General features: G+C 38.3%; 1 protein-coding gene across 2 annotated transcripts in view; it reads right to left on the bottom strand.

Moving 5' to 3' along the window:
• The window catches only part of IFT81 (intraflagellar transport 81), an 87,796-nt gene extending 68,468 nt beyond the window's left edge, over positions 1-19,328 (bottom strand). Inside the window, exons 1-8 of one of the 2 annotated variants that reach the window (XM_065903988.1) lie at positions 19,216-19,328; positions 13,922-14,086; positions 13,286-13,389; positions 12,584-12,764; positions 10,150-10,239; positions 7,511-7,576; positions 7,086-7,196; positions 5,965-6,049 (exon numbers count right to left, since the gene is read on the bottom strand). In XM_065903988.1, coding sequence (XP_065760060.1) covers positions 5,965-6,049; positions 7,086-7,196; positions 7,511-7,576; positions 10,150-10,239; positions 12,584-12,764; positions 13,286-13,389; positions 13,922-14,065 — 781 coding nt within the window. In that variant the 5' untranslated portion in view covers positions 14,066-14,086; positions 19,216-19,328. Of the gene's footprint in view, positions 1-5,964; positions 6,050-7,085; positions 7,197-7,510; positions 7,577-10,149; positions 10,240-12,583; positions 12,765-13,285; positions 13,390-13,921; positions 14,087-15,623; positions 15,727-19,215 lie in introns of those variants that run through there. The other variant, XM_065903990.1, reaches the window with a different exon arrangement.
• Positions 19,329-26,435: the final 7,107 nt, after the last annotated feature.

Raw genomic sequence — 26,435 nt, forward strand, 5'->3', positions numbered from 1 at the left:
CAAATGACAACACAAATGAAATCTAATCCAGGTTACTTCCTCTGTAAGTAGTCATTTATTCTTCTTCTTTTGCAGTACTTATGCAATTTATATTTCTATTCTAATACTTCACAAATCCTAATAATACATTGTAATTTTTAGGTTTAAACCAATGAACACATTACTAAAGGTACAAGTTAAATTCTGAAAAAGAGAAATTATCTACATTCATAAACACTTTCAGTTTTCCACATTTGGTAGTTTTGATTTCATAAAGTATTAAGTTTACAGTTAAGTGACAACTTAGATTATATTTTTAAGATTTAATAGTTTTCTTATTCTGGCAGAGAGCACAATTGTACACATACACAGATTTTCGGTGAATAATGATTTTGTTATAAATTCCCAGCCTCAAGAGCTTTAAAAAGTTTATTTCAGATCTTTCCATTACACATCTACAAATTCTGGCTTGACTTTTTAAAACACCGGATTTCCGGTTTAAGTAATCTACGTACATAGATTGCATAATAAATTTGGACCAAAGCCTTAAAATTATTTTTAGTTCTCCTGAGCTAACCATGTATTAATGGGTAAAAATTTATTAATGGCAAATTCACGAGTTTTCCATTCATCCCTACAATTTCCCATCTCTTTTTTTAGGGACTGGGGAATGGAAGGGAAGACAGTGTTTAATGAATCACTATAATTAGGCAATCATTCCTATATGGTTTCCAATTAACTCTACACCCTGGCTTCTTTGGCTGTTAGATGACCAGTTTTTCCATCTTCAAGTTCTTAAACATATCGCGTGTAATCCAGAGATGCAAGAAATAAAGTCTAAAATGTTTTTAAAAGATTTTAAATTCTTAAATATCATTTTGCCTATTTAAAAAAGTTCCTAATTCTAGAAAATACAGACTAATCTATAGTAACATAAAGCAGGTCAATGGTCATCTGAGGAGGGTGAGAGGGACAGGAATGAGATATTACAAAGGAAATGTTTTGCAGTGATGGATATATCAATATTTATATTTTGATTAAGGTGATAGTTTCATCAGGGTATACAAATGTCAATACTTCACAAGTGTACACTTTAAACATTTGCAGTTTATTATATGTCCATTTAACCTCAGTAAAGCTGAGATGAAGTCAACATAAAAACAGAGTTTCTGTCACATTTTAAATCTTTCTCTTAAAAATTTTAACTTATACTTTGAAAAGTGGACATATTTCTATGCAATTTTTAAAAAATTATCTTTCAAAATCCTGGTGAACATGTATATGTATGGCTGAGTCCCTTCACTGTTCACCTGAACCTACCACAACATTGTTAATTGACTATATCCCAATACAAAACAAAAAGTTTGATAAAAACATGCTGATGAGATAAATACAACATCACTAAGATCTCAGCAAACATTGTGATTAAAAACCCTCTGAAAACATCTTGCTGATCCTACTACAACTGAATAAGAAGCTTCTTTTATATAATAAATCTCAGGGATATGTAGAATATAAAGATAAATTAACTTCAGTGAATGTTTTATAATATGGCTGTTACTCGGAAAAAATACAAATTACACTGTGACACTAAAAATACTTTCATGTTATTTAAGCAAATAGAATTTTTTTGTAAGCCATTTTTTGTTACTAAAATATTTAGATGGGCCTTATTAAACTAAATACCTGAAGCAATTGAACATCTGTTTAATTTACTCTTTTCCTAGCCTGCTGAATATAATCCTTAAGACTCTGCTTCCCAGAACAATGTCAACAAAGCAGGGACTGAACTTCCTGCTCCTCATTCCCTGTCAACCCACAAAAAACACATATTGCACAATTAATACCTTATTTTAATATTTTTAGCCATTTTTTCTTACTTGATTCCCCTCCTACCTGTGGAAAAGATAATTTTCTTCCTATGCAGGGTTAGGGTCTCTACCTTCTCCTCCCAAGTATTTAACAGATTATTTACTAAATGCTTACTGTGCAAATCTGTGTGCTAAGGCCTGAAAATAGAATAATTATGACTTCATGACTAGCCCAGAGTTTAGCTGAGTCAGTCAGGTATGCCAACAATTAACATGTTATGGTAACTGCTGTAGAACATTCAATGAAATACCTGGGATACAATGGGAGCATACAGGAAAGGTTGCTACTGGTTCTTACCTTTTCCTCCTGAATCTTCACATCTTCCTTGGTCTGACTGACTCTTCAGTAATGTAAACACCACTACACCACTACCATCCCTCAATCTATGCATAGATTTCTCAATCATTCCACACTCCCTCCCTTGCCTTCTTTTCAAAGACAAGCAGTCAGAAGCCTGACCTTTTATCTCTACTTCCTCCATCATTTGCTCAGCCCACTGCATTGTTGTTTTAGGTCACTATGCTTTAGCATGGAATGTCTTCCACTCCTCCACCTCTGCAGCATTAAGTTACTCAATCACCACAACTCCAGGAAGCCATTTGACTCTGTGTTAGAGTAGCTCAGACAGTAAAGAATCTGCCTGCAATGTGGGAGTCCCGGGTTCAATCCCTGGGTTGGGAAGATCCCCTGGAGAAGGGAATGGCAACCCACTCCAGTATTCTTGCCCAGAGAATTCCATGAACAGAGGAGCCTGGCGGGTTACAGTCCATGGGGTTGCAAAGAGTCAGACATGACTGAGCGACTAACACACGTACTAGAGTTTGGTGCTCTTTGCCTCTTTCTTTTCATTGAAGCTGGGCTCTATCAGTTTTTTTGTCATGCTGCATTATCACTGTCCACTGCTTGTCATTTCTCCATTAGCCTGTGAGCACTTTAAAAGAAATATCTTTGCTTTCTATTCCCAGTACTTAGCATAGTACCTGACATGGGGCAGATGTTCAATAAACACTGAATTAACGGACTGGTTCTGAGCCAATTATTTCTATTACTACTTAGCAATACAATTGATTTTATTATTGAGCAGAATCTACTAAACCATCTCAAGAGATGCCCCCAAAGAGAACGAATTTTATTTGTCCATTTTATTACTAAATATGTATTTCCTGACCTCAAAATTCTATTTAGTCTAAAAAGCCAAAGCAAAATAAAGTCTATCTGCTCAAATAAAAAATGAAATATTACTAACAGTATAAATACCTTTGGATATTCTTAGTTACCAGAATTAAACCATAATAGCAAGAAATATTTAACCTAATAAAATTGAGGATAACAGACACTGAAGAAACACATGTTCAGGTTAACATTTTAAATTGTAGTAAACTAGTCTACGGCCATACCACCCTGAACGTGCCTGATCTCATCTAAATTGTAGTAAACTGTGCTGATCAATAAGTTATTTTTCTGCTTATTAAATCTTTCAATTCTTCTACACATTACTTTCATTTTCAAAAATTCACTATTAATAGTAAGTTCTAAAAATTTCTTATCAAAGATAGACCTATGCAAATAAATTTCTTGTTGATATTAATTTTTAAATGTGTATAATTTAATGAATTTCTTTTGAAGATTTATCTTAATTTTTTAAACTAAAGATGTGAAGGAACCTACATCAAATCCAGAGAACATATACTAAAAAGTTATACTGTATATTATAGTAAAGAGTAAAAAAGCACTAAAAATTACTTTCTTTTGTCCTAAACATTCTTCTAAAAAGTGAAAACCTAGTGAATAAAGAATCAAATGATGCCAACAACTACATGCACAACAACTTCCAGGTATTGCTTGAATCTGAATTTATGATTGAGAGGAGTGACAGATTTCATATGGTTAAACAACTCAGTCATGTCTGACTCTTTGCAACCCCATGGACTGTAGTCCGCCAGGCTCCTCTGTCCATGGTATTCTCCAGACAAGAATATTGGAGTGGGTAGCCACTGCCTTCTCCAGGTGATCTTCCCGAGCCAGGGATCCAGGGATCAATACTCCTGCATTACAGGCAGATTCTTTACCATCTGAGCTACCAGGGAAGCCCAAGAGATTCTATGGAAAGTCATTAATTAACATGTATTAACCATACATTTTATGGGGAATACTATAGTGGTTTCTTAAATGTCAATTAAATGTGCCATATTTCTTTGATTTTAAGATGCTATCAATTATAAGACATCATCAACTAAATTAACAAATACCATGTGAAATGTATACATAAAGTGCAAGATATATGCCAACTGCAAAAACATTTAAAATGTTAAAGTTCAAGTGTCTAGAATCAAGGAAATACTGTATTATCTCTTTAACAGATTTATTGAGATATAATTTACCATATAGCCATAAAATTCATCTACTTAAAGCATATGGTTCAATGGCTTTTCGTATATTCACAGAATTGTATAATGACTACCACAACCAATTTTACACCATTTTAATCAGGTTTCAAAAGAAGCCTCTATACCCACTAGCAGTCTCCTATCCCCCATCACCCACCCACCAACCAACACCATTGTACTCATCTACAATTCCCCAACCCTAGGCACTCATCATTGATTTACATCTCTATGTATTTGCTTATTCTGGAAATTTCATACAAATGGGATCACATAATAAGTTGTCTTTGTTTCACTTAGGATGTTTTGGGAGGTCATCCATATTGTAGCATGTATCAATACTTCATTCCTTTTATTGTTGAATAAAATTCCATTGTACGGTTATGCTATAATTTGTTTAGTCATTCATTAGTTTAGGGACATTGGTGTTGTTTTTAAATTTTGGCTATTATGAAAAGACCCTGATGCTGGGAAAGATTGAAGGCAAGAGGAGAAGCAAGAGTAGCAGAGGATGAGATGGTCAGATAGCATCACCAATTCAATGGATATGAATTTGAGCAAACTCCAGGAGAAAGTGAAGGACAGGGAAGCCTGGCATGCTACAGTCCATAGAGTTGCAAAGAGTAGGACATGACTTAGCAACTGAACAACAACATTATGAACAGTGCTGCTATGAACATGTGTGTACAAGTTTTTGTGTGGACATATGTTTTCAACTCTCTTGGGTAGGAATAAAATTGCTGAATCATATGGTAACTCTAGGTTTAACATTTCAAGGAACTGCTGAACTGTTTTCCAAAGTAGATGAATCATTTTACATTTCCACCAGCACTGTATGCAGGTTCCAATTTCTTCACAACCTTGTCAACACTTGTTACTGACTGTCTTTTTTATTATAGTCATTCTATGTATTATATACTAGAGTATAATGTTTCCTAGAACACTTGAAAAATATCCTCCAAGAGCTGGATATTTATGTTGAAATATTTCTCCAGTACAAATGAGAATTTTTTTACTGCTCTTTCAGCTTACATCATCTCCCTTCTGATGAGCAAAAACACCTTAAAAAGGCCTAGGATGGGTTTGGTGGTATAATCTGGGATTGCTGTTCAGTCGCTCAGTCATGTCTGACTCTTTGCAACCCCATGGACTGCCGCACGGCAGGCTTCCCTGTCCTTCACTATCTCCCAGAGTTTGCTCAAACTCATGTTCATTAAATCGATGATGCCGTCCACTCATTTCATCCTCTGTTGCCCCCTTCTTCTCCTGCCATCCATCTTCTATGTAAAGCTAATGTAACAACAGAGCCAGAGATACCCATTTCAATAGCATAACTCAAAATATGAAAAGCATTCAGTTTTAAGGATCTAGCATTTTATTCTTTTTCTTTATAGCCCTGGCACTAAAATGATATTTACATCTTTTCTATCCAACTTTTTCATAGCATCCATTCTAAGTATCTTATACATTCACACACCAGAGAGCCTCCCTCCACCATGGTTTCCACTACCTTCACTCTCTGACAAAACACTGAAAGGGAATTAAAAGCCCTTAGGTGAACACTAAGGATGTCTTCATCAGGCTGTCACTTACTAGCTAGGAAATGATGTCCCAAAATGCTGACCTATCACTTGACAATAATCAGGTCCCATTAGTATGGAAGACTACTGATTTAAACTGATATTCTCACTAATATGATCACCTGTATCAGACAGTAATTTCCACTTACTTTCAGGTGTCGCATCTGCTGCTGCATGTCGCATACTTTTCAGCTGGTTTTGTATTCTTTGCAGTCTCTGCACTGCATGAAATAGCTTTAAAATACAATTACATCTATTACTTGCTTATTCTGCTGAAACCTACCATTTATATAGACAAGCAATGAAAAATACAAGTTCTACATAATTCTTATAAAGGGAATAAATCATAAGAACTAAGAAATTACTAAGCTAAAAATGTAACTGTTTTGCTCAATACATTTTCAAGTAAAACTTAAAAAAAAGCTTTCGGAAATGTTTTCTTTAGTTATTTGTTGAATTTGGTGATCAAGGAAAAATGCATGTTAAAGAAATATTTGTACTAGGCTTTTCTGTTAAAACAAGGTTTTCTTAATTCCAAGGAATGCTAACATTCTCAGAAATGATGTCTGAGAATCAGAAAGTGAAGCTAAGGAACCATTCAGGGCATGGGCAAATGCAGCTTACTGTTCTAATATTATGATGCCAAGCCAAGTTCCAAAAGAGTCAAAAACCTAAACTGCCCATTTAGTAGGAAATGAAGCTGATTTGAAATACAATTCTAATACACAAGTCCACTCAGTTTTAAGATAGATTTTTAATAATTCAATTTAATAAAATAAAAGAAATACTTTCTGGCCAAATTATTTTTTTCTTTAAGGCAAAATCTAAAAATGTGGAGTACATGTGATTTTGAGTCTTTTCATGATTTGCTTATTTGCCACTGGAGTAAAACAAAAAATACCATGATTCGTGGAATAAAATAGACGCTCTCATACAGTCTGAATCTCAAGACACCCTTTAGAGATTCTAGAAGTTCTATTAACAGTTAATCTTACCGCTTAACATTACAATGGATATTCTGTAATGCTGGAACAACATAAGTTAAGCACGGCCCAAGAGATAGTGCACAGATATGCATGAAGAATAGAAACCCAAAAGATGGTTTTGTTTTTGCTGTTGGTACCATGCAATACTCTTAAAAAGAGTATTTCATCATGTTAACAAAGGGAAACATGAACATCCTCAATTCTGAAAATCTTCCTCTTAATACCTGAATGATTAGAAGAAACTATTTCTTTCATCATGACAATATAAACTTTCATGCGGGTACCTGATTTTTTTGTTCCTGTTTCTGTTGTGCAAGAAATTCTTCTCTCTCTTTCTCAACTCGAAGTTGCCTTGCTATTTTCAGCATCCTCTGATGATTCTGAACTGTCTCCACCTACAGTAAGGGAATGAGTAGTATATGTTACTGTCAGGTTTAAGAGAGACATTAGCATGTCACGTGACCCAGACATTCATTTATAATTTCCTTTTGGTAAACAGCATTCCCTAGAGATGACACTAAAGTTTCAGACTCCAGGGCCTTGAAAGCTTTGGGCTGTTGCCTAGGGAGATTCCCTTTCTATTCATGTTATTTGACTCCATCTTCAGACGTACACTTATGCCTTGCTTAACCTTTACTTGCAATTCCTAACTCTTTGCAAGTCCTTGGGACTGAGGGTTAAAGTTTTACAGTGTTAATTCTTGCCTTACCCTTTTCTTCAAACGTTCAACTCTCTTAATAAGCTGATCCTTTTCTTCCTCCATTGCACTGATATCCTAAAAAGCAGTCAAGAAGACATTATAAAAAAAAATATTCTTTGTCTGTAGAATTCAGATAAGGTTTCCATATGATTACACATTTACCACCTCCATCACTTATAACCAGAGCATTAAGAAACAAAGATCCTCTTTTGGAAGAAGTGCATTTCTATCTACCATCCGCCCTTCCTCTCCAGGGTTCTTTATGCAGAGTAATTTATTTGGTAGCTTGGTATTCATTTAGAAAAGCAACAGGATATAAAATAGTAAGGTGAAGCTGCCAACTAGCCCATTTGTGTTCTAATTCCAATATGGACACATGATTTTTCAAAAATCTTTTATAATGGATAGTGTGCAGGTCTAAAAACATGAACAACAGCTGCTGACATTCCATCTGCTCTGTTAAACACCAAACTTTATGTTCTGTCAGTTTTCCAGTAAAATTATTTTTAAGGTTATGGTGTTTTCAATATATAAATTTGTGTATGATTTTGTCAATTAACCAATTCCCTTTCTAAAAATAAAAGATTTCAAAAAAATATTTCCACCAGCTCCACAATTTTTTCTAGTGAAAACAAAACAAGCAAAAAAAATCCTTGCTAAACCTCAAAAACTAACAGGCTAACTCTCACAGTAATAATGAAAGGAAAAATACACATGGTGGTCAGTATTGCCAGGATCTGGGGAAACAGGGACTGTTGTTATTGGTGGTATTGTCCTGAAGAATAATTTCAGAAGTCTTAAAATAAATGTGCATACCTTCTGGCTCAGTAATTTTACCCATGGGAATCTATAAGGATTCTCATAGATGCTAATTATATCTAAAATTTGGAAATGACCCAAATGTCTAAGGATTATTAAGTGAATTATGGCACAACACAATTAAAGTTACTAAAAATTATGCAGAAGAATGCTGGATAACATGGGAAGAAGTCATGATATGGCATTACTTGAAAGCAGACTATGACATTTATATATAATACTATACCAAGAAAAAGGTTTACACATATTCACTAAAATAGCAGTAAAAGTTACCACAAGAACATGGGATTTTAAGTGAATTAGTTTCTATTTTTTGCTTAATCATATTTCCTTACAAAGAATATGTTCAAAAACACTCTGGTAATAATTAATAAAATTAAAATCACAGACTCTGGGTTATTTTATCATTTCTGTTTACTTGCATGGCATAATGGAGGAACAGTAGATGGGTATCTATCACCTTTACTCCATACTTTGTGATAAGTATCTACTTACGGGTCTTTCTTTTCTATTAGATGTGACTTCATCTTTCATTTCTAATACATTCAACAAACTCTTATTGGAGACCTACTACATGCAGGAGACTGGGGATAGACACTGGGGATATTGTCATAGATAAGATATATAGACATGGTCCTCGTCCTCACAGAGTTTAAAATGTCTGGGAAGACAGACACTAAAATAATCGTAAGTACAATGAGTGTTATAAAACAAAAAGAATTGGGGTAAACTAATCTATCTAGAGAATCAGGAAAGGGCCTCCCTGAGGAAGCAACTTCTAATGATTCTTGTTTGAGAAGATAAAGATGTTATTTCTACAAATATAAAATTCAAGAAAGCGAGAATTAGCAATTTTTTAAAGAAAGAATTTATATGTCTGGTGAGAGTACAAAAATATTTTTTGGAGAACACTAAATAACATGCATCAAGAAAGACATAAAAGTCCTCAAATGCTTTCTACTTCTAGAAATTTATTCTAAGGAAGTAATCACAGATAGCCCAAAATAAATTTATGTATAAGATGATCATAGTATTATCTATAATAGCAAAATATGAAAACAAAACACCAAAACTGTAAAACTATCCGTACCATAGAATACTATTTACTCACTGAAAATCACATTGTAGAAAGATAACAATGGGAATATATTCACAATGCAATGATTAAAAACACAAGACACAAATAATTATATACAGTGTGATCCCAAATATATACACACACACACATACACAAAATCTGAAAGGATATAGTGCAACAAATGTTAACAATTAGATTTTTTTCCTTCTATTTTTCTTTCTTCTATAACATAGACTTTATATACGTGTGTGTGTGTGTGTGTGTGTGTGTGTGTGTGTGTGTACACATATATATTAGATAAAGACCCAAAACATAATTACTTTTAATCCGTGGTAGTGATCTATAAGGGCTTCCCTGGTGGCTCAGTGGTAAAGAATCTGCCTGCCAATGCAGGAGACTTGGGTTTGATCCATGGCTCGGAAAGATCCCCAGGAAGAGCACATGGCAATCCACTCCAGTATTCTTGCTTGGGAAATATCATGGACAGAGGAGTCTGGTAGGTGCTAGTCCATGGGGTTGCAAAAATGTTGGACATGACTTAGGGACCGAACAACGACAAAGTGCTCTATATATCAATAGTACATAAGAATTAACTACGAGTTAACCCTGGCCTCATTAATGTCTTCGGTAAAGAATCAGCAAAGATCCTACAAAAGAAAATTTGCCATTTGCTATCATTAGTTTCTATAGTCTTAAGACATTCTGAATTTAATTCAAATCCCCACCAAAATCATTATTGTTTTTTCTTTACCCTTCTTATTTCTGCTGTAGAAAATCCAGATGTCTTGAGCTGCTCACATTCTTTATGCAAAGTTTTAAAGGCTTCCATCAAATCTTCATACTAAAAGAACAAGTTAAAAAATTATAAACTAATGACAAGATCCAGTAGGTTTCCTTAATCAGGTCATCTATTAACTTATAGTCATTATTTAATCAGTATAGAACAGCATTAAAATATATCCTTAAACATTCATACAGGACACAAAAATGTTGGTGTATATAATCTGGCCTCTAAAGACTTCCCTGATTACTTTCCTAACCAACACTCCATATGCTAGCTATGTTGATCTTCTTTAAATTCCTGGTATAGTCCACCTTCACTTTACACACCCTATTCCATCCACCTTCACTTTACACACCCTATTCTGTCTGAGAACACTCTATGACTCCCTCATTCCTTTCCTGGATAACTTACTCATCCTTCAGATCTCAGCGTCCCCAAAGCAGCCTTCTCTAGCCCTGTATCTATTCTATATAAGTACCATGATATCAGAGTAAATATAATATAAACTTATAACTGCTAGCTACTTATCTGTCTCTACCTTTGGACACTGAGAGTCAGGAGGACAAGAATCATATTACTTGTGGAGGCTTCTGTATCCCTAGGGCCTAGAATAGTAGTTAACTGATACAGGTGTTCAATAAAAAAGCAGTTAAAGGAATAAAAAAAGTCACAACTCTTACCCCCAAATTTTTTAAAATAGGTTTTTTGTGGATAATGACAGAAAATTAATATTTTTTCTTGACATATATTCCGCAAGTCTATAAATCAATCATTCTAAAACTCTTCATTTAGAAAGACAATGTGAATTTTTTATTAGATTCTCCACTAAAAGACTGGCTAAACATGTAAATCATTTCACACATACACTTCAAACATGCTTCAAGAACAAATATGTCTTTAGTATTATTAATTCTTCCATTAATACTTAGTTGGGTATATTTGATAAAAACTATTAATAAACTTCCTTCAGAGGAATTAGTTTCTATCAAATTTATTGATAGGGGAGGGGAGGGAGGAGGAAATAGTTCACGTGTACACTCTCTATTGCTCACATTGTGTAAAGCCTTCAAAGGCAGGGGCTGCAACGGTGCTGTGCTTTCTCAAGGCATCTACTGTATTATTTGACATGATTATTTGCATAAACCTTTCAACCCTTGAAATGTCTTAAGAGATCAATACTGACTCTATTTTGAGTGACTGTCATGGCTACCCAAAATGACAAAATATATGGATAAAAAACATTTAGTAGATTGTTTCAATTCAACCCAAATTTTGAGCCCATACCATACAGAAGCAACCCTACAAAATCCTAGAGGAAAACAAAGATGGCTAAGACATGATACCTGTCCTTAGAGATCTCATAAATCTACTGGGAGAGACAAACTATGAAAATTCACAACAAACGGCACAAATTGGTCTAAAGACCCACTATAAAACAAAAGTACAAATGCTAAAGAGAAGCAAATTTTTTCTTTTAAATCAAAGTTCTTTGCAATCTTAAGCCTAAATTCTCTAATTTCCATAGTCTATTTCCATAGAGTGGTTTTGACAGCCTTCAATCAGCAACATGCTCTGAAATCCCAGGACCAGGAGCCAGACCAGCCAAAATCCTGTATAGTTAAGAGCTTTGATATCTTAAGGCCAGAAACCCAATATTACACCAAAACTGGTGAGGAAAGTACACTGAAATTGCAAATTCCTGGTTCTTTCTCTACCTTCTGCCTGATTAGGACATCCTTTGAGATCATAAGCCTGTCTTCTTCGCCTACACACAATTTTTGAAGGTGCTCACAAGTCCCAATCCACCTGGTATAGTGCCAATTTATACCTTTTGCTCTAGTGTAATTATTATGATAACCACCCTCCTCTCTAATTTGGATGACAAATTATATAGTCACCTAACTAATTAATTAACAAAGTATTCTGCAGTTCCAAGTCCAGGATCCTATCTACCCACAATTCTTTTTTAAAAAATCCACATGTATTTATTCATTTAAGAACATTTATAAATTTTAGTTAAACTTTTGAGGTAATGGCAGATTCAGTTGTAAGCAACATTGCAAAGAAAGTCCACATACCCTTTATTGAACCCCCACCCTCATGGTACTGAGTCGGTCAAAAAGTTCATTTAACTACGCACAATTCCTAAGTAGTAAATTATTCTAAAATCCTAATTTCAGGATTTTTTCTATCCACATACTCTATCACCAAAAAGGTACTGGTGTTCAGAAGTCAATATTTTCATAGAGTGATTACAGATGAAAATTACTGATAACAATTTATCCTTTTGGTTCCAATGGAAATACAGAAACAGCAAATAAACTAAAGTGAGATTAACATATATTTGAAACCTTGAAACCCATTACATATAGCTTAAAAATACCATTTATATATTGTATACCTGTTTATTGGTATCAGCCACGGTTTCATCCTGGAGAAACTCACTTGGTACCTCAAGTTTTATTAAAAAACGAGCTAAATATGCTCTTTTCTTCAGTTCATTAGTTCTCTGAAGAAGCCAGTGGAGCACTGGGTAAAGTACAGGTTTACTTCCAATCACCAGACCCTGACGAAAGGTACTCCTATAAAAAGAAAATACACACACACACACACACACACACACAGGCTTATAAGTAAACCTTGAAAAGAGTTAACGTTTGCTCAAATCCAATTTACACTTTTCCATGACTATTTAAAAAAGATAAAACCAAGGCTATTCTAAAGTAATAAATAATCATAAAATTAGGCCCTTAATACATCACTGGAATATATGAGGCGGTTGTTTTGGAACCATTAACTGGTCAGTCCTAATACTTCACTTCACTGACTGGACAGGCTTAAATTGTAGCTTTTGTATAGGATGGCAGATAAATGATAAAATAGAAACATGGATTTGCCTGACTTTTTTGATTAAGAGAAAGAACTGACTCACTTAAGACTCCTACATGACAAAATAACATTAAAAAATCAAGATTATTTTGAAATTTAGTGATTTTGTGAGGCCACTGACTTAGGAAAAACAAGTATTGCCAGAAAGACTGACTACGAAGGTTTGGATATTAAAGTACAGCTCTAAGAAAGCAACACTTGATCAGATTCTTACACGTCTGTAGTATTTCCTGGAGGTTTGTATTTAAGGATACCAAGAAGGCTCAACATCCTTTTGGCTGTTTGCTCTGGCATCTCCTCTCTGATATCAACAACTTGCTAACAAATAAGAAATTGAAAAAATGTTATTATTACAAATATAACAAAGTACAATATTGAAACTCACTGTCAAAATTGTTCTGCTAGAGCGTAACAGTCACAATGGTCTCTTCATAAAACAGATTAAGTATGGAGTCTTCCAGATTCCATTCCAAAGGAGGGTACATACAAGCTAGATCAGGATTCATACTAAGAATGCCAAGCTTAAAAAAGTCTCCAGTGGAAAAGACCAGTGTATAAGAGACATGAGCTAACTTGCAACACAATAAAACCTTTTGTAAAAGCATTTTCATTCCAAGACCAAATTTATTTATGTTTGGAAATGCACAAATAATTTCTAAGTAAGGTACAAGGAGGTAATTTAATTTTTGAGCTAGTAGAGAAATCTTAAAGATCATCTACTATCACTTTATAGGAATGGAAAACTAGGCCCAGAGAGGTTAAATAATTTGCCCCAAAGTCACAGATATTTAGTGGCAGAAACTTGCTTTTTTGCCACCCTTTTCATCACAGAGAAAAAGAAAACTCTTACCTTTGGGTCAATCTCAGCCAGAACATCATTGAGAACTTGTAATAGTTGCATTGGCTCCAGGGAATCAAATGTGATTAAATTATAGTTCTTCCTAAAAGGTTCCTTATTGAGATTGTCCACGATGAATTTGATTTGATCACTCATAATTAGGTCTTATAATTTAAACTAAAGAGTAAAAATACAGGAAAAAAATTCCTCAATATTGGAAACAAAAATTCTGTATTAACAAAATACAGATACCAGAAGGTCAGTATTAAGTTCATAGGAAGTAGGCATGGAATGTATTCTACATGGAATACAAAATGCTGTGAAAAGAGTTATTTTGTTGAAAGAAAGAGTATGCAGACTTTATTAGGAATGCTACAGTACATATTGATAATATTCAACATGTTTTTGTATATGCATCTGATAGCAATCATCTGAATTAACATAGACAAGTGAATATAAAACCCACCCACATTAACATTTCTTCCATTCAGCTTCACAATTTCTACCCAGGGGTAAAACTTAGCCTGTAGACATGCTTCAAATTTTCTTTTTAATTAGAAGCCCACATTAATCCAAGTTTCCAAATTCTCTGGATAATCAGACCTGGGAACCCTGGAGCCACTAGGTATATGGCCACAACCAACTGAAGCTGGATGAGTGAGTGAAAGTCACTCAGTTATGTCCAACTCTTTGCAACACCATGGACTATACAGTCCATGGAATTCTTCAGGCCAGAATCAAACCCAGGTCACCCGCATTGCAGGTGGATTCTATACCAGCTGAGCCACAAGGGAAGCTGGGTAGAGATTGCAAACTTCAGCCTTAGGTATGCATTCTTTGAGCTTCCCAGGTAGCTCAGTGGTAAAGAATCCGCCTGCCAGTGCAAGAGATGTGGGTTCAATTCCTGGGTCGGGAAAATCCCCTGGAGAAGGAAATGGCTACCCACTCCAGTATTCTTGCCTGGGAAATCCCATGGACAGAGAAGCCTAGAGGGCTATGGTCCATGGGGTCATGAAAGAGTCAGACATGACTTAGGGACAAAACAATATGTGCTCTTTGGTTTTGTTTTGGTTTCCTCCACCAAGCACTCTTCACCCATTGATGTTCTTGGCATGGCCTGTAGGCCTCAACTCTGCCACCCTTGAGTAACTCAGACCTTCACTTTCTTGGCCTTCAACTGTTCATCTCTGCTTCTCCCATTCCAAATCATTTTGTAGGCTTCTCATTATCTACACAATAAAGTCCAAACTTCTTGGGTTTTGAGACCCCCATAACATCTAGCACAATTTGTGCGCTAAGTCACTTCAAGACCATCCCCAAGAAAAAGAAATGCAAAAAGGCAAAATGGTTGTCTGAGGAGGCCTTACAAATAGCTGAGAAAAGAAGAGAAGTGAAAGGCAAAGGAGAAAAGGAAAGATATACCCATCTGAATGCAGAGTTTCAAAGAATAGCAAGGAGAGAGAAGAAAGCCTTCCTCAGTGATCAATGCAAAGAAATAGAAGAAAACAATAGAATGGGAAAAACTAGAGATCTCTTCAAGAAAATTAAAGGTACCAAGGGAACACTTCATGCAAACAAGGGCAAAAAAAAGGACAGAAATGGTACGGACCTAACAGAAGCAGAAGATATTAAGAAGAGGTGGCAAGAATACACAGAAGGACTGTACAAAAAAGATATTCATGATCCAGATAACCATGATGGTGTGATCACTCACCTAGAGCCAGACATCCTGGAATGCGAAGTCAAGTGGGCCCTAGGAAGCATCACTACGAACAAACCTAGTGGAGGTGATGGAATTCCAGTTGAACTATTTCAAATCCTGAAAGATGATTCTGTGACAGTGCTGCACTCAATATGCCAGCAAATTTGAAAAAAAATATGTCAGCAGTGGCCACAGGACTGAAAAAGGTCAGTTTTCAGTCCAATCCCAAAGAAAGGCAATGCCAAAGAATGTTCAAACTACTGCACAATTGATCTCATCTCACACGCTAGCAAAGTAATACTCAAAATTCTCCAAGCCAAGCTTCAACAGTACATGAACCGGGAACTTCCAGAGGTTCAAACTGGATTTAAAAAAGGCAGAGGAACCAGAGAGCAAATTGCCAGCATCCTCTGGATCATGGAAAAAGCAAGAGAATTATAGAAAAACATCTAATTCTGCTTTATTGACTATGCCAAAGCCTTTGACTGTGGATCACAACAAACTGTGGAAAATTCTTAAAGAGACAGGAATACTAGACTACCTTACCTGCCTCCTGAGAAATCTGTATGCAGGTCAAGAAGCAACAGTTAGAACTGGACATGGAACAACAGACTGATTCCAAATCAGGAAAGGAGTACGTCAAGGCTGTATACTGTCACCTGCTTGTTTAACTTATATGCAGAGTACATCATGCAAAATGCAAGGCTGGGTGAAGCACAAACTGGAATCAAGATTGTTGGGAGAAATATCAATAACCTCAGATATGCAGATGACACCACCCTATGGCAGAAAGTGAAGAAGAACTAAAGAGCCTCTGGATGAAGGTGAAAGAGGAGAGTGAAAAAGCTGGCTTGAAACTCAACATTCAGAAAAGTAAGGTCATGGCATCCAGTCCCATCACTTCATGGCAAACAGATGGGGAAACAATGGAAACAGTGACAGACTATTTTTGGGGGGCTCCAAAATCCTTGCAGATGGTGACTACAGTCATGAAATTAAAAGATGCTTGCTCCTTGGAAGAAAAGCTATTACCAACCTAGACAGCATATTAAAAAGCAGAGACATTACTTTGCCAAAGGTCCATCTAGTCAAAGCTATGGTTTTTCCAGTAGTCAAGTATGGATGTGAGAGCTGGACTATAAAGAAAGTTGAGTGCCAAATAACTGATGCTTTTGAACTGTGGTGTTGGAGAAGACTCTTGAGAGTCCCCTGAACTGCAAGGAGATAAAATCAGTTAATCCTAAAGGAGATCAGTCCTGAATATTCATTGGAAGGACTGATGCTGAAGCTGAAACTGCAATACTTGGGTGACCTAATGTAAAGAACTGAATCACTGGGAAAGATCCTGATGCTGGGAAAGATCAAAGGCGGGAGGAGAAGGGGACAACAGAAGATGAGATGGTTGGATGGCATCACTGACTCGATGGACATGAGTCTGAACAAGCTCTGGGAGCTTGTGATGAACAGGGAAGCCTGGTGTGCTGTGATCCACGGGGTCGCAGAGTTGGGCACAACTGAGCAACTGAACTGAACTGACTGAAGTCACTTCAGTCGTGTCCAACTCTTTGTGACCCTATAGACTGCAGCCCACCAGGGTCCTCCATCCATGGAATTCTCCAGGCAAGAATACTGGAGTGGGTTGCCATGCCTTCCTCTGATCCTCCTGACCCAGAGATCAAACCTACATCTCTTTCTTCTCCAGCACTGACAGGCAGGTTCTTTACCACTAGCGCCACCTGGGAAGCCCAAGCTCAATTTAGCATTCCTCAGTTTTGTTTCCAAATTGTTACCGTACATCCTTTCAAACTTCAGCTGACTAAAATAAGCACTACTCTCTACATAGTTTTTCCATCTTTGCCTTCATATGATGCTGTTTCCATCATGTTGCCTTCAACATGATGCTGTTTTTTCTGCCTAGGGCTGTTTTCCCTTTCCCCTATCTCCAGAGGTGCAAAACCTTACCATTTTTCAAGCCCTGTTCAAGCCCAGGCAAGAATACTGGAGTGGGTTGCCATTTTCTTCTCCAGGGGTATCTTCCCAACCCAGAGATCAAATTCAAGTCTCCTGCATTGGCAGATGGATTCTTTACCTCTGAGCCACCAGGAAGCCCACCTGAGGACATATCTGTGCCTAAATCTATCTTTGAATATTGCATATAAAACAGCGACTTCTTCCACTAGAATGAATTTGTTCATAGGCCCAAGGCCAGAAAATAAGCATAAGCCTAAACAAGGTGGCAGTGAGGAAGACTATAACTTTTTAAAATTGATTATCTGATTATTTAATGGCTCAAACAGCTTAACCATGGCTCCTAGTGTTTCTTGCATGCAGACATCATGTGTTTAGTATGGGGAAAAGTGGTAGAAATTTGCAGACAGGCAGTTTTTTTTAGAGTAGCAGTTTTAAAAAATAAATTTAACTGCCAAAAAAAACTGCCAAAAAAAAAGAAATAAGGAAAAAATATTTCAGTGTTCCCTAATAGTTTTTAACCATGAAATGAAGAGATGCTAATTTACTTAAGACATTAGTTGGAGTTGCATGCATCTTGCTCTGAAACAGATTTTTTAAATTGGGTAGGTAGAGTTGGATACTTAGAAAACACCAAAAAGTAAAAGTATTATCATTTTCTCATAATTATGATACAATTATGAGTAAATGATTATATTATTTTTGAAAAATAAGCCAAAACATAGTAAGAAAAAGATAACCAATGTGGTTTAAAATTTTAAGGTTTCCTTTAAGCTATAAAAGGAAAACCTTTAGATAAATAAAAATCCACACTGGAGATGCAAATTTTCCACTGTGTAAAGTATATTAAGTAAATGTTCACGTCACAACCTTCACACACGGATATACTCAATTTTTCATTCTTTAGAAAATATATATGTAAAAATTGTATGTATATAAAACAACATACACACACACACATATTCTTTTTTTCCCTTCCAAAACCCAAAATACTAGGATAAACGCATAAAACGTTACTAGGAGAGGAAAAGAAACCAGTTGATTTTCACTCCCAGCTGCCCACCAGCTTTCAGATGGTCACCCGCTAAGGACGAAGATGTACTGAATAGGTAGGTTGTCTATACCCAGTGGGTTCTCCGCTCTAAAATTAGCAAAAGCAATTACTCTCCCTGTTCCAGCGGAAAGTCACCTCACTAATTCACAAGCACTCACCCACATAAGAACCCGAGGGGGTGGGGGAGAATTAAAACCAGGACAGGCGTTTATCTGGCACAACTCAGAACAGAAGCGGCGCTATCCGGGTCCCAGGCTGGCAAAAGCCTCCTAAGATTCCCCAAAATAGTTCCCCCGCCGCTTCCCGCCCCTGGGGCTCGGGAGAGGGGACAGAGGACCCCACGTCTGACCCAGGCACCTCGCGAGGGCTGCTCTGGGCTCCCCTACGGTTCATCTTGTTGGGGAGCCGCCTGGATCTTTGCGAGGTCCCACGGGAACTGACCCCCGAAGTGGGGGGTTTAACTGCTGCGACCCCTCCCTCCACTCTCGAGGTGCCGCACTGGGAAGCGGAAGGCGAGGGGGAGGGAGTTCTCTTCTATTCCGGGGTTCAGGGGAGTTTCCGACCGCGACTTGGCGACGTTACCTCAAATTCTCCTCACGAAACCACTTTACCCCACACGAGGCATCCAGGCTCTAGTGGGTTCCTAGAGACGAACTCCTTGGCAACGGTTGCTAGGCCGTGGACACGTCACTTCCGGAGGGATGGGTTGGCGCGTTTCCGCGAGGCCCCTGGCGGACGCGCGCAGTGAAACCAAGGCTCTGGATACGAAAGGCGGAGAGTGTGGGCTCACGTTCAGATTGGTTCGCAGGTTCTGAGCCACTGCAGACAGCCTAGAGAATTGGGGGTTGTTACGGTGGCAAAAAACTTTCGTAAATGTCCTCCAGTTTGCAGTTCACGAAATACTCTTTTCATTATTATTATGTTGTTTAGTCCGTAAGTCTTGCGGACTCTGCAACTCTATGGACTGGACACTATGGACCGCGACGCTATGGACAGGCTCTGTCCATGGCATTTCCCAGACAAGAATCCTGGAGTGGGTTGCCATCGCCTTCTCCAGAGTATCTTCCCGACCCAGGGATCGAACCAACGTCTCCTCATGTGCAGGCAGGGTCTTTATTCCTGAAGCATCAGGGAAGCCCCTCTTCATTATTAACACATTTTAAATTCCTGTGCCCTTTCCCTCGTTCCTCCTTCCCTCTTTCCTGCCTTCCCTCCTTCCTTCACCAAACATCTGGTGATGACTTCCTTGAGGCAGGGCCAACAGGATTTGGGTTGAGGAAGCATTTGGCCTGGGCTTCAAATTTAGGTTTTTGACATAAATATCTCCGAATTGGGTTATACATGGAATAATTGTAGAGTCTCCGGTGGGATTAACAAAAGATACATTCATCATAGAGATTTCTACCTCTTTGTCACATTATTGGGCCACATAACCTGTATTGGGAATTAATTTTTTTCTTCCAAAATTTCTTTAATATGGAGAGAGACAAAAAAAAAAAAAAGTAAATGGCCTAAGGCTCTTTGGTTTCTGAGAGCCTATTTTTAGGCACCTGTAAAAATGAATAAAGTCCTCCTTACCTTTCCAAGGAGGTCACATTCTATGAGATAGGCAAGAGGAGATCTTAGTGCTCAGATCACAGAGGAGGCCAGGAAGTCTACAGAAGCAGACAGAACCCTAGGATTTTATTAACTGGTGTTAGGAGAGAACTTAGTCGGTGAATGGTATTCTGAACTGCTCCTATCAGAGTGGACACCATTGTTCTTTGTGATGTCAGCTGGCAGTGAAGAAACAAGAAGAAGAAAAAATGAAACTCCTCACACTCTGAAAACTTAGTAGCCTGCTCAAACATCTTGGAAGAAACCAACTATGGATTTAGCATCAGACTTACAAAATAAAGCAAAACAAAACAAATTCCATATTAGGCATCTCCTGTATGCCCTGCTCTGTGCTGGCTGCTGGGGATGCAGTGGAGGGCAGGGGATTACCTGGCCCCTGACTTCATGGAGTTGACAGTCTATGCAGGAAGACTGACAGTTGAATGGGCAACACCAATACAACAACAATAAATGCTATAAAGAAGGATCCAATGGTGGGAGAGTCCAAATGAAGGGTCTCAAGTTTATTTGGAGCTGAAGGGATTGTATTGTCAGGAGAGGTTCCAGCAGACAAAAAGATGTTTAAGGGTCAGTAAAAACTAGCCAAACAAGAAAGGGGAGAGGTTTTTGGGGGCAGAGGGAATAGAACATTCCAAGATGGGTACATCACTGGCTGCAGGGCACTTGGAAAGAAATTAAGACAGGTCCCAGCTCACAGATGCTCAAGACTAGTTGGAGAAGGCAACACTGAAAACCTTGAAAAGCTAACTCTGGACAGTTAACCTTGAAAAGTTAACTCTGGATGGCTAAACAACAATAAAAGATGTATGCCACTGTCATGTCTTTGCAACCCCATGGACTATAGCCCTTCAGGCTCCTCTGTCTGTGAGATTTCCCAGGCAAGAATACTGGATCGGGTTGCCATTTCCTTCTCTAGAGGATCTTTCCAACCCAGGGATCAAACCCATGTCTCCTACACCTCCTGCACTGGCAGGTAGATTCTTTTTCCCACTGCACCACCTGAGAAGCCCAAAAGATGCATACAAGGGATGATGTAATTACTTGACCCTATTGGGTATGTTAGGAGATTTTCCTGGCTACCTGAATTTGGAGCTTGGATTGCCATTGTATGGCTTCACTTGAGATTTCATTTCCTCATCAATAAAATGTGGCCATAATAATACTTTCCTAAAAGGGTTGATGTGAAGATTAAGTGAGTTGATATGCGTTTTGAGATTAGAACAGTGCCTGATATTAGAAGAGATAAGTACATGCATGCAGTTGCTCAGTCATGTCCAACTCTTTGCGACCCCATGGACTGTAGCCTACCAGGCTCCTCTGTCCATGGGATCCTGGCAAGAGTACTGGAGTTGATTGCCATTTCCTTCTGGGTTGGATCTTCCCAACCCAGAGGTCGAACTCGAGGTTCCTACATTAGCAGGTGGATTCTTTACCGCTGTGCCACCTGGCAAGCCCAAGATAAGGACATCTTACCTCCCCCCCCCCCCGCCTCCACCTTTCTTTTTAAAAAAGATACGGTTATATTTGCTCTTTCTGTAGTCTACAGATGTAGGCTATACAAAGATGAGTGGCTTTTCCAGTAGTTTTTAGTTCCTTCTCTGCCTGTTGCTGCTATTATGAAAACACTATACATTTCAGTTATAAGAATGCAATCCTGGGCTTCCCTGGTGCCTCAGTGGTAAAGAATCCTGCCTGCCAATGCAGGAGATGCGGGTTTGGTCCCTGGTCCAGGAAGATCCCACATGCCGCAGGGCAAGTAAACCTGTGTGCCACAACTAGTGAACCTGTGCTGCAGAGTCCAGGGACCATGACTACTGAAGCCAACAGGTCCTAGGGCCTGTGCTTCGCAACAGGAGAAGCCACCCCCATGAGAAGCCCTGATACCAGCCTTGCCACAACTCGAGAAAAGCCCACGTGGCAACGAAAACCCAGCCCAGACAATAAATAAAAATAAATAAATAAAATGATATTTAAAAAGAATGCAATCCTGTGTAAATTCAAGTGAGCAATGGAATCTACTCTTTGTACTCAAACTTGAATTGATTTTATACTTAATGTGATTGTTTTGAAACACAGGAAAGAATTTGAAGCCAGTCTGCATGCTGCCTGGGATCCATATACTGAGAAGTTTATATTCCAACTAGAAGCAAAAAAGACAGGCAGACAGCGGCCTTGCACAGGTTGGGTCCCCGCCTATCTATCAGGCCCACACACAGGACAAAGGAAGATTTTGCAAACCATCCCTTGATTCATTTAAGATAAAAAGATTCATTGAGGGATCCAAGAAGAACCTATCAGCAATAATTTCACAAGTGTGAAGGCATTGCTGATTATATCCCAAGTTAAGCCACCCACATGTATTCTTTTTTTTTCCCCTTAGGTTCTATATTGAGTCTTCCTTGTAAAAGAAGATGCCATTTGGCTGAACTATAGTTGACATTTTTAATAGGTGAAAGGAAGTCTCAGTCACATGAGACAGCCTCTCTGAAAGATTCCTGCTCCTACCCTGACCCTCTCTCTCTCTTTTTAATAGCTTATTAAGATAAAATCCACATACATACAATCCACTCATTTAAGTATACGATTCCATTGCTTTTACCATACATGCAAAGTTGTGCAACCATTACCACTATCCAACCCCAGAACATTTTCAGTACTCCTGAAAGAAACGCCATTCTCTTTAGCCATCATCTCCCAGTGTGTAATTTTAAAAAAACCCACCACTTCTCAGCCCCTGGAAACCGTTAATCTGCTTTCCTTCTCTATGGATTTGTCTTTTCTGGACATTTCATATAAATGGAACCATAAAGTATGTGGTTCTTTGTGTCTGGTTTCTTTCACTTAGTTGCAATATTTTCAAGGTTCATCCATATTGCAGCATATATCAGTACTTCCATTCTATGGCAGAATAACATTTCATGGTATGGATTTTTGTTCATCTGTTTATCTATTAATAGACATTTGGATTGCTTCCACTTTTGGGCTACAATAAGCAGTGTTGCTATGAACATGCATGTGCATACCTCCACTCTCAGGGATAAAGCACTTCCATTGGCTAAATCAGGTAAGCAGGGTATGCACATCAGGGACATGGGTTAATGGAGGGGTGGCCTTTCTTGGATTTGTCTTTTCCTTTCAATTATTGTTAATTTTGGCCTCTTGGTTACTCGTGGTTGCAGACTATAGGACCCAAGATGTAGATTCTTTAGAGATTTTGGTTGTAAAACAGACTGTTGTTGAAACCTACTCTTCCCTTGCTATCAAAGCACTAAAATTCCCAATCTGCTTCTCAAAGTCCTCTGATAAGAAAATGCTATTATTTGGTATTATCACTAGCCTCCAGTGGAGGAGAAGGTGGGAAGAAGTGTGGAGGAGATGAGAAAGAAACTGGAAGCTGCCCCTTCTAGCTCCCTTATTTAACCTTGTAGATACTACAAGGACCATCAACAGTTGTTCACCTCTGCTCTGGTTATTCAGAGGGGAAAAAATTGCTCCTAGTCAAGTGCCTTTTCAAGACTGAGTTTAATATTAAATTAAAAATAAGGAGATTGGTCATTATTTCATGTAATTGTGAAGTACAAGGAAATTACTACCATCAGGTATGGCTTGATCTAGGAGCTCAATGATGTCATCTTTTTTTTTTTTTTCCAGTGGGTTTTGTCATACATTGATGTGAATCAGCCATAGAGTCAATGATGTCATCTTAACTTTCTTTCTCACTTCATCTTAACTGTCTCTCATTCCCACTTTTCTCTGAATGGGCTGTTAGTAGCAAAAGGCTTACATTCTTCAAACCTAGCAACCTCAGTAAAAGAATCTTTAGGGGAATCCCCTGGTCTTCTCATTGCCAAGGGCCCAGGTTTGATCTCTGGTCAGGGAACTAAGATCCCACAAGCCATTCCCCCACAAGTCACATAGTGTGGCAGGAAAAAAAAAGGGGGGGAGGATCTTTGCTTCCATAGTTCCAGCAGATTCCTAGGGCAAACTCTCAATGGTCTTAAGTGTGTCTGATCATTCTTGAATCAATTGTTATGGCTCTGATAAACATAGTAATAGATAGGGTAAGGGCAGTTTCCCAAAAGAAAGGGCTGGATTTTCTTACCAGAGGTATAGATACTGTGCAAACAGGAACAACAGATGTCCTGTTCAGGTGGCCCAGGAAGGTGGTTAAACCTTAAAAGCTGGGTAAGCACAACCAGAAGAGGAAGAAATGAGTCTGTACTTATTGTGGGGTGTTTGTGTATCAGTGTAAACCTTCTCCCTGATTTCCTTCCAACAAATTATCTTCCTTCAATGCAGGCTTCCAGCATGGGCCAAACGAGATCTTGGGATAACAGCAGACCCTCAACGTCCCCATAAAAATCTGACAGTGCTATGAACTTAATGTCTCCAGCCCCTTCTCATTTCAGAACTTTCCAACAAGAACTTTCCTCTGCAGAGTACAGGGAAGCCAAGCCAATTTTCTGTTTTGGGTATTAAATTTAGACCTTTCATCCTGACCATGAGATATTTCTGGATTCTTCATGAGTATTCAGTGAATGCCAGTTTTCAAGATGCTATCCCATCTGGGGCTACTCTGCATACTGCCCACTTTATCTCATTCTCTTAAACCAGAGAAAAATGACCCAGACACAGGAACAAATTCGGAAGTGGGGTATTCTGTTATCCATTAATGTTATCCATTTAATGCCTTTGCCATCTAGGTTATTTGGAGATGAAAGAAATTAATTTAAATGGAAACCTATTCAGTTTTGCAGAGAGGCTAAATTGTCTCTGCTCTGGCAATTTAATCTTGTGGGTATGTTTAGTAGCAGAATGTGCTTTCCTAAAAGGTTAAAAGGTAAATCATATGTGAAACATTAAACTGAATGGATGAGATTCCAGAGATCTTATTAAATGCATGCCTGGTATGACATTTTCGTCACATGGTTTTTTAAAATGGGTTTTGTGAGATTAATGGGCAATGCAGAGAAGCCAAAATAATATGCAATTCATATTAGTTCCTTGGTTATAATTATGGCTTGAAATATAGGAGGCACCTAACATTCTTACTGGACTCAATTAATAAGTATAGCATCACTTATTGAGTGCTTACTGTATGTTAGGAACTTTGTTAAATAATTCATGTATGTGTCAGAATTTATTAAAATATTAATTTATGTGTGTACTCCTTCCTTCTGTTTCCCCTCCTCTTGAAACAATCTGCATCACCTTGAGTTTTACAAGCCAAAATTAGAAGTTGCCCTTATGTCTTTTGTAAAGGTCTGAAGTCTTTAGGGGAGCTTATACTGGTTGTCCTCAGGGTGAATGTGGACAGGGAAGTTCAGAATAAGAATAGAGACTTACCACCTGTAAGTCTCTGTAAGTCTCCTGTAAGAGAAATGCTGAGAAGATTGGGAAAGCATCACAGGTGGTAAGTTTGGGGCAGCTTTTAAGAAGGTGGAAATACCCCAAGGAGGCCACATCATCCATCTGGTGGCTTCCAGTGTGGCCTAGGCTTACCTTATCCCAGGTCTCACATGGAAGCATCAATTCCATTGGACCTAAAAGGACCAGGCACCCCAGGATGATGGGTGGGTGACCTGGCAGTCAGTCACCAGGACTGGTCATTGACAAAAGACTATAAGTGATTCTCCAAGGCTTTTATCACAGCAAAAGAACCCAGAACCTTGGCATCCCCCAGGAACTGTGTGAGGGAGAGAAACTCAGCACTGACAGAATGGGGGCTCAGAGTTGAATTTCAGTTGATTATCAAACAATATACTTCCCCTGGCAAATCTGAGACGTGAACTAAAATGGGTGACCTCTGTATCAGTCAGTTCCCTGGCAGGATAAAGATGGCACATTCTGGGCAATGGCAGAGAGCTTAACAAAGGACTATTTATAAAGGTGTGGGCAGGGTTTAGGGAAGCCAACAAGCATTCAGCAACAAAGGCAGTCATGCGTCCCTAAGCCTGAAGCAGCCAGAGAAGGGACCAGGTACCAGAAGCCCAACACAGCCCCTGTTGGGGGAAGGTTGCTCAAGAGGAGCCTCTAGGTGCAGCCAGTCTTGGCCTCAGTCTCCTCCCACCCTCTGATCTTCTGCTTGGCCTCCTGTTGGCTAAACCTGACAGGGAACCAAAGGAGCAGGCAACCGCTTGAGATTATCCATGCAGACTGGCCTCCCAAGGGAGAAAATGGCAGGG

This window comes from Muntiacus reevesi, chromosome 13 (assembly GCF_963930625.1).
Source record: "Muntiacus reevesi chromosome 13, mMunRee1.1, whole genome shotgun sequence".
Classification (NCBI taxonomy): domain Eukaryota; kingdom Metazoa; phylum Chordata; class Mammalia; order Artiodactyla; family Cervidae; genus Muntiacus; species Muntiacus reevesi.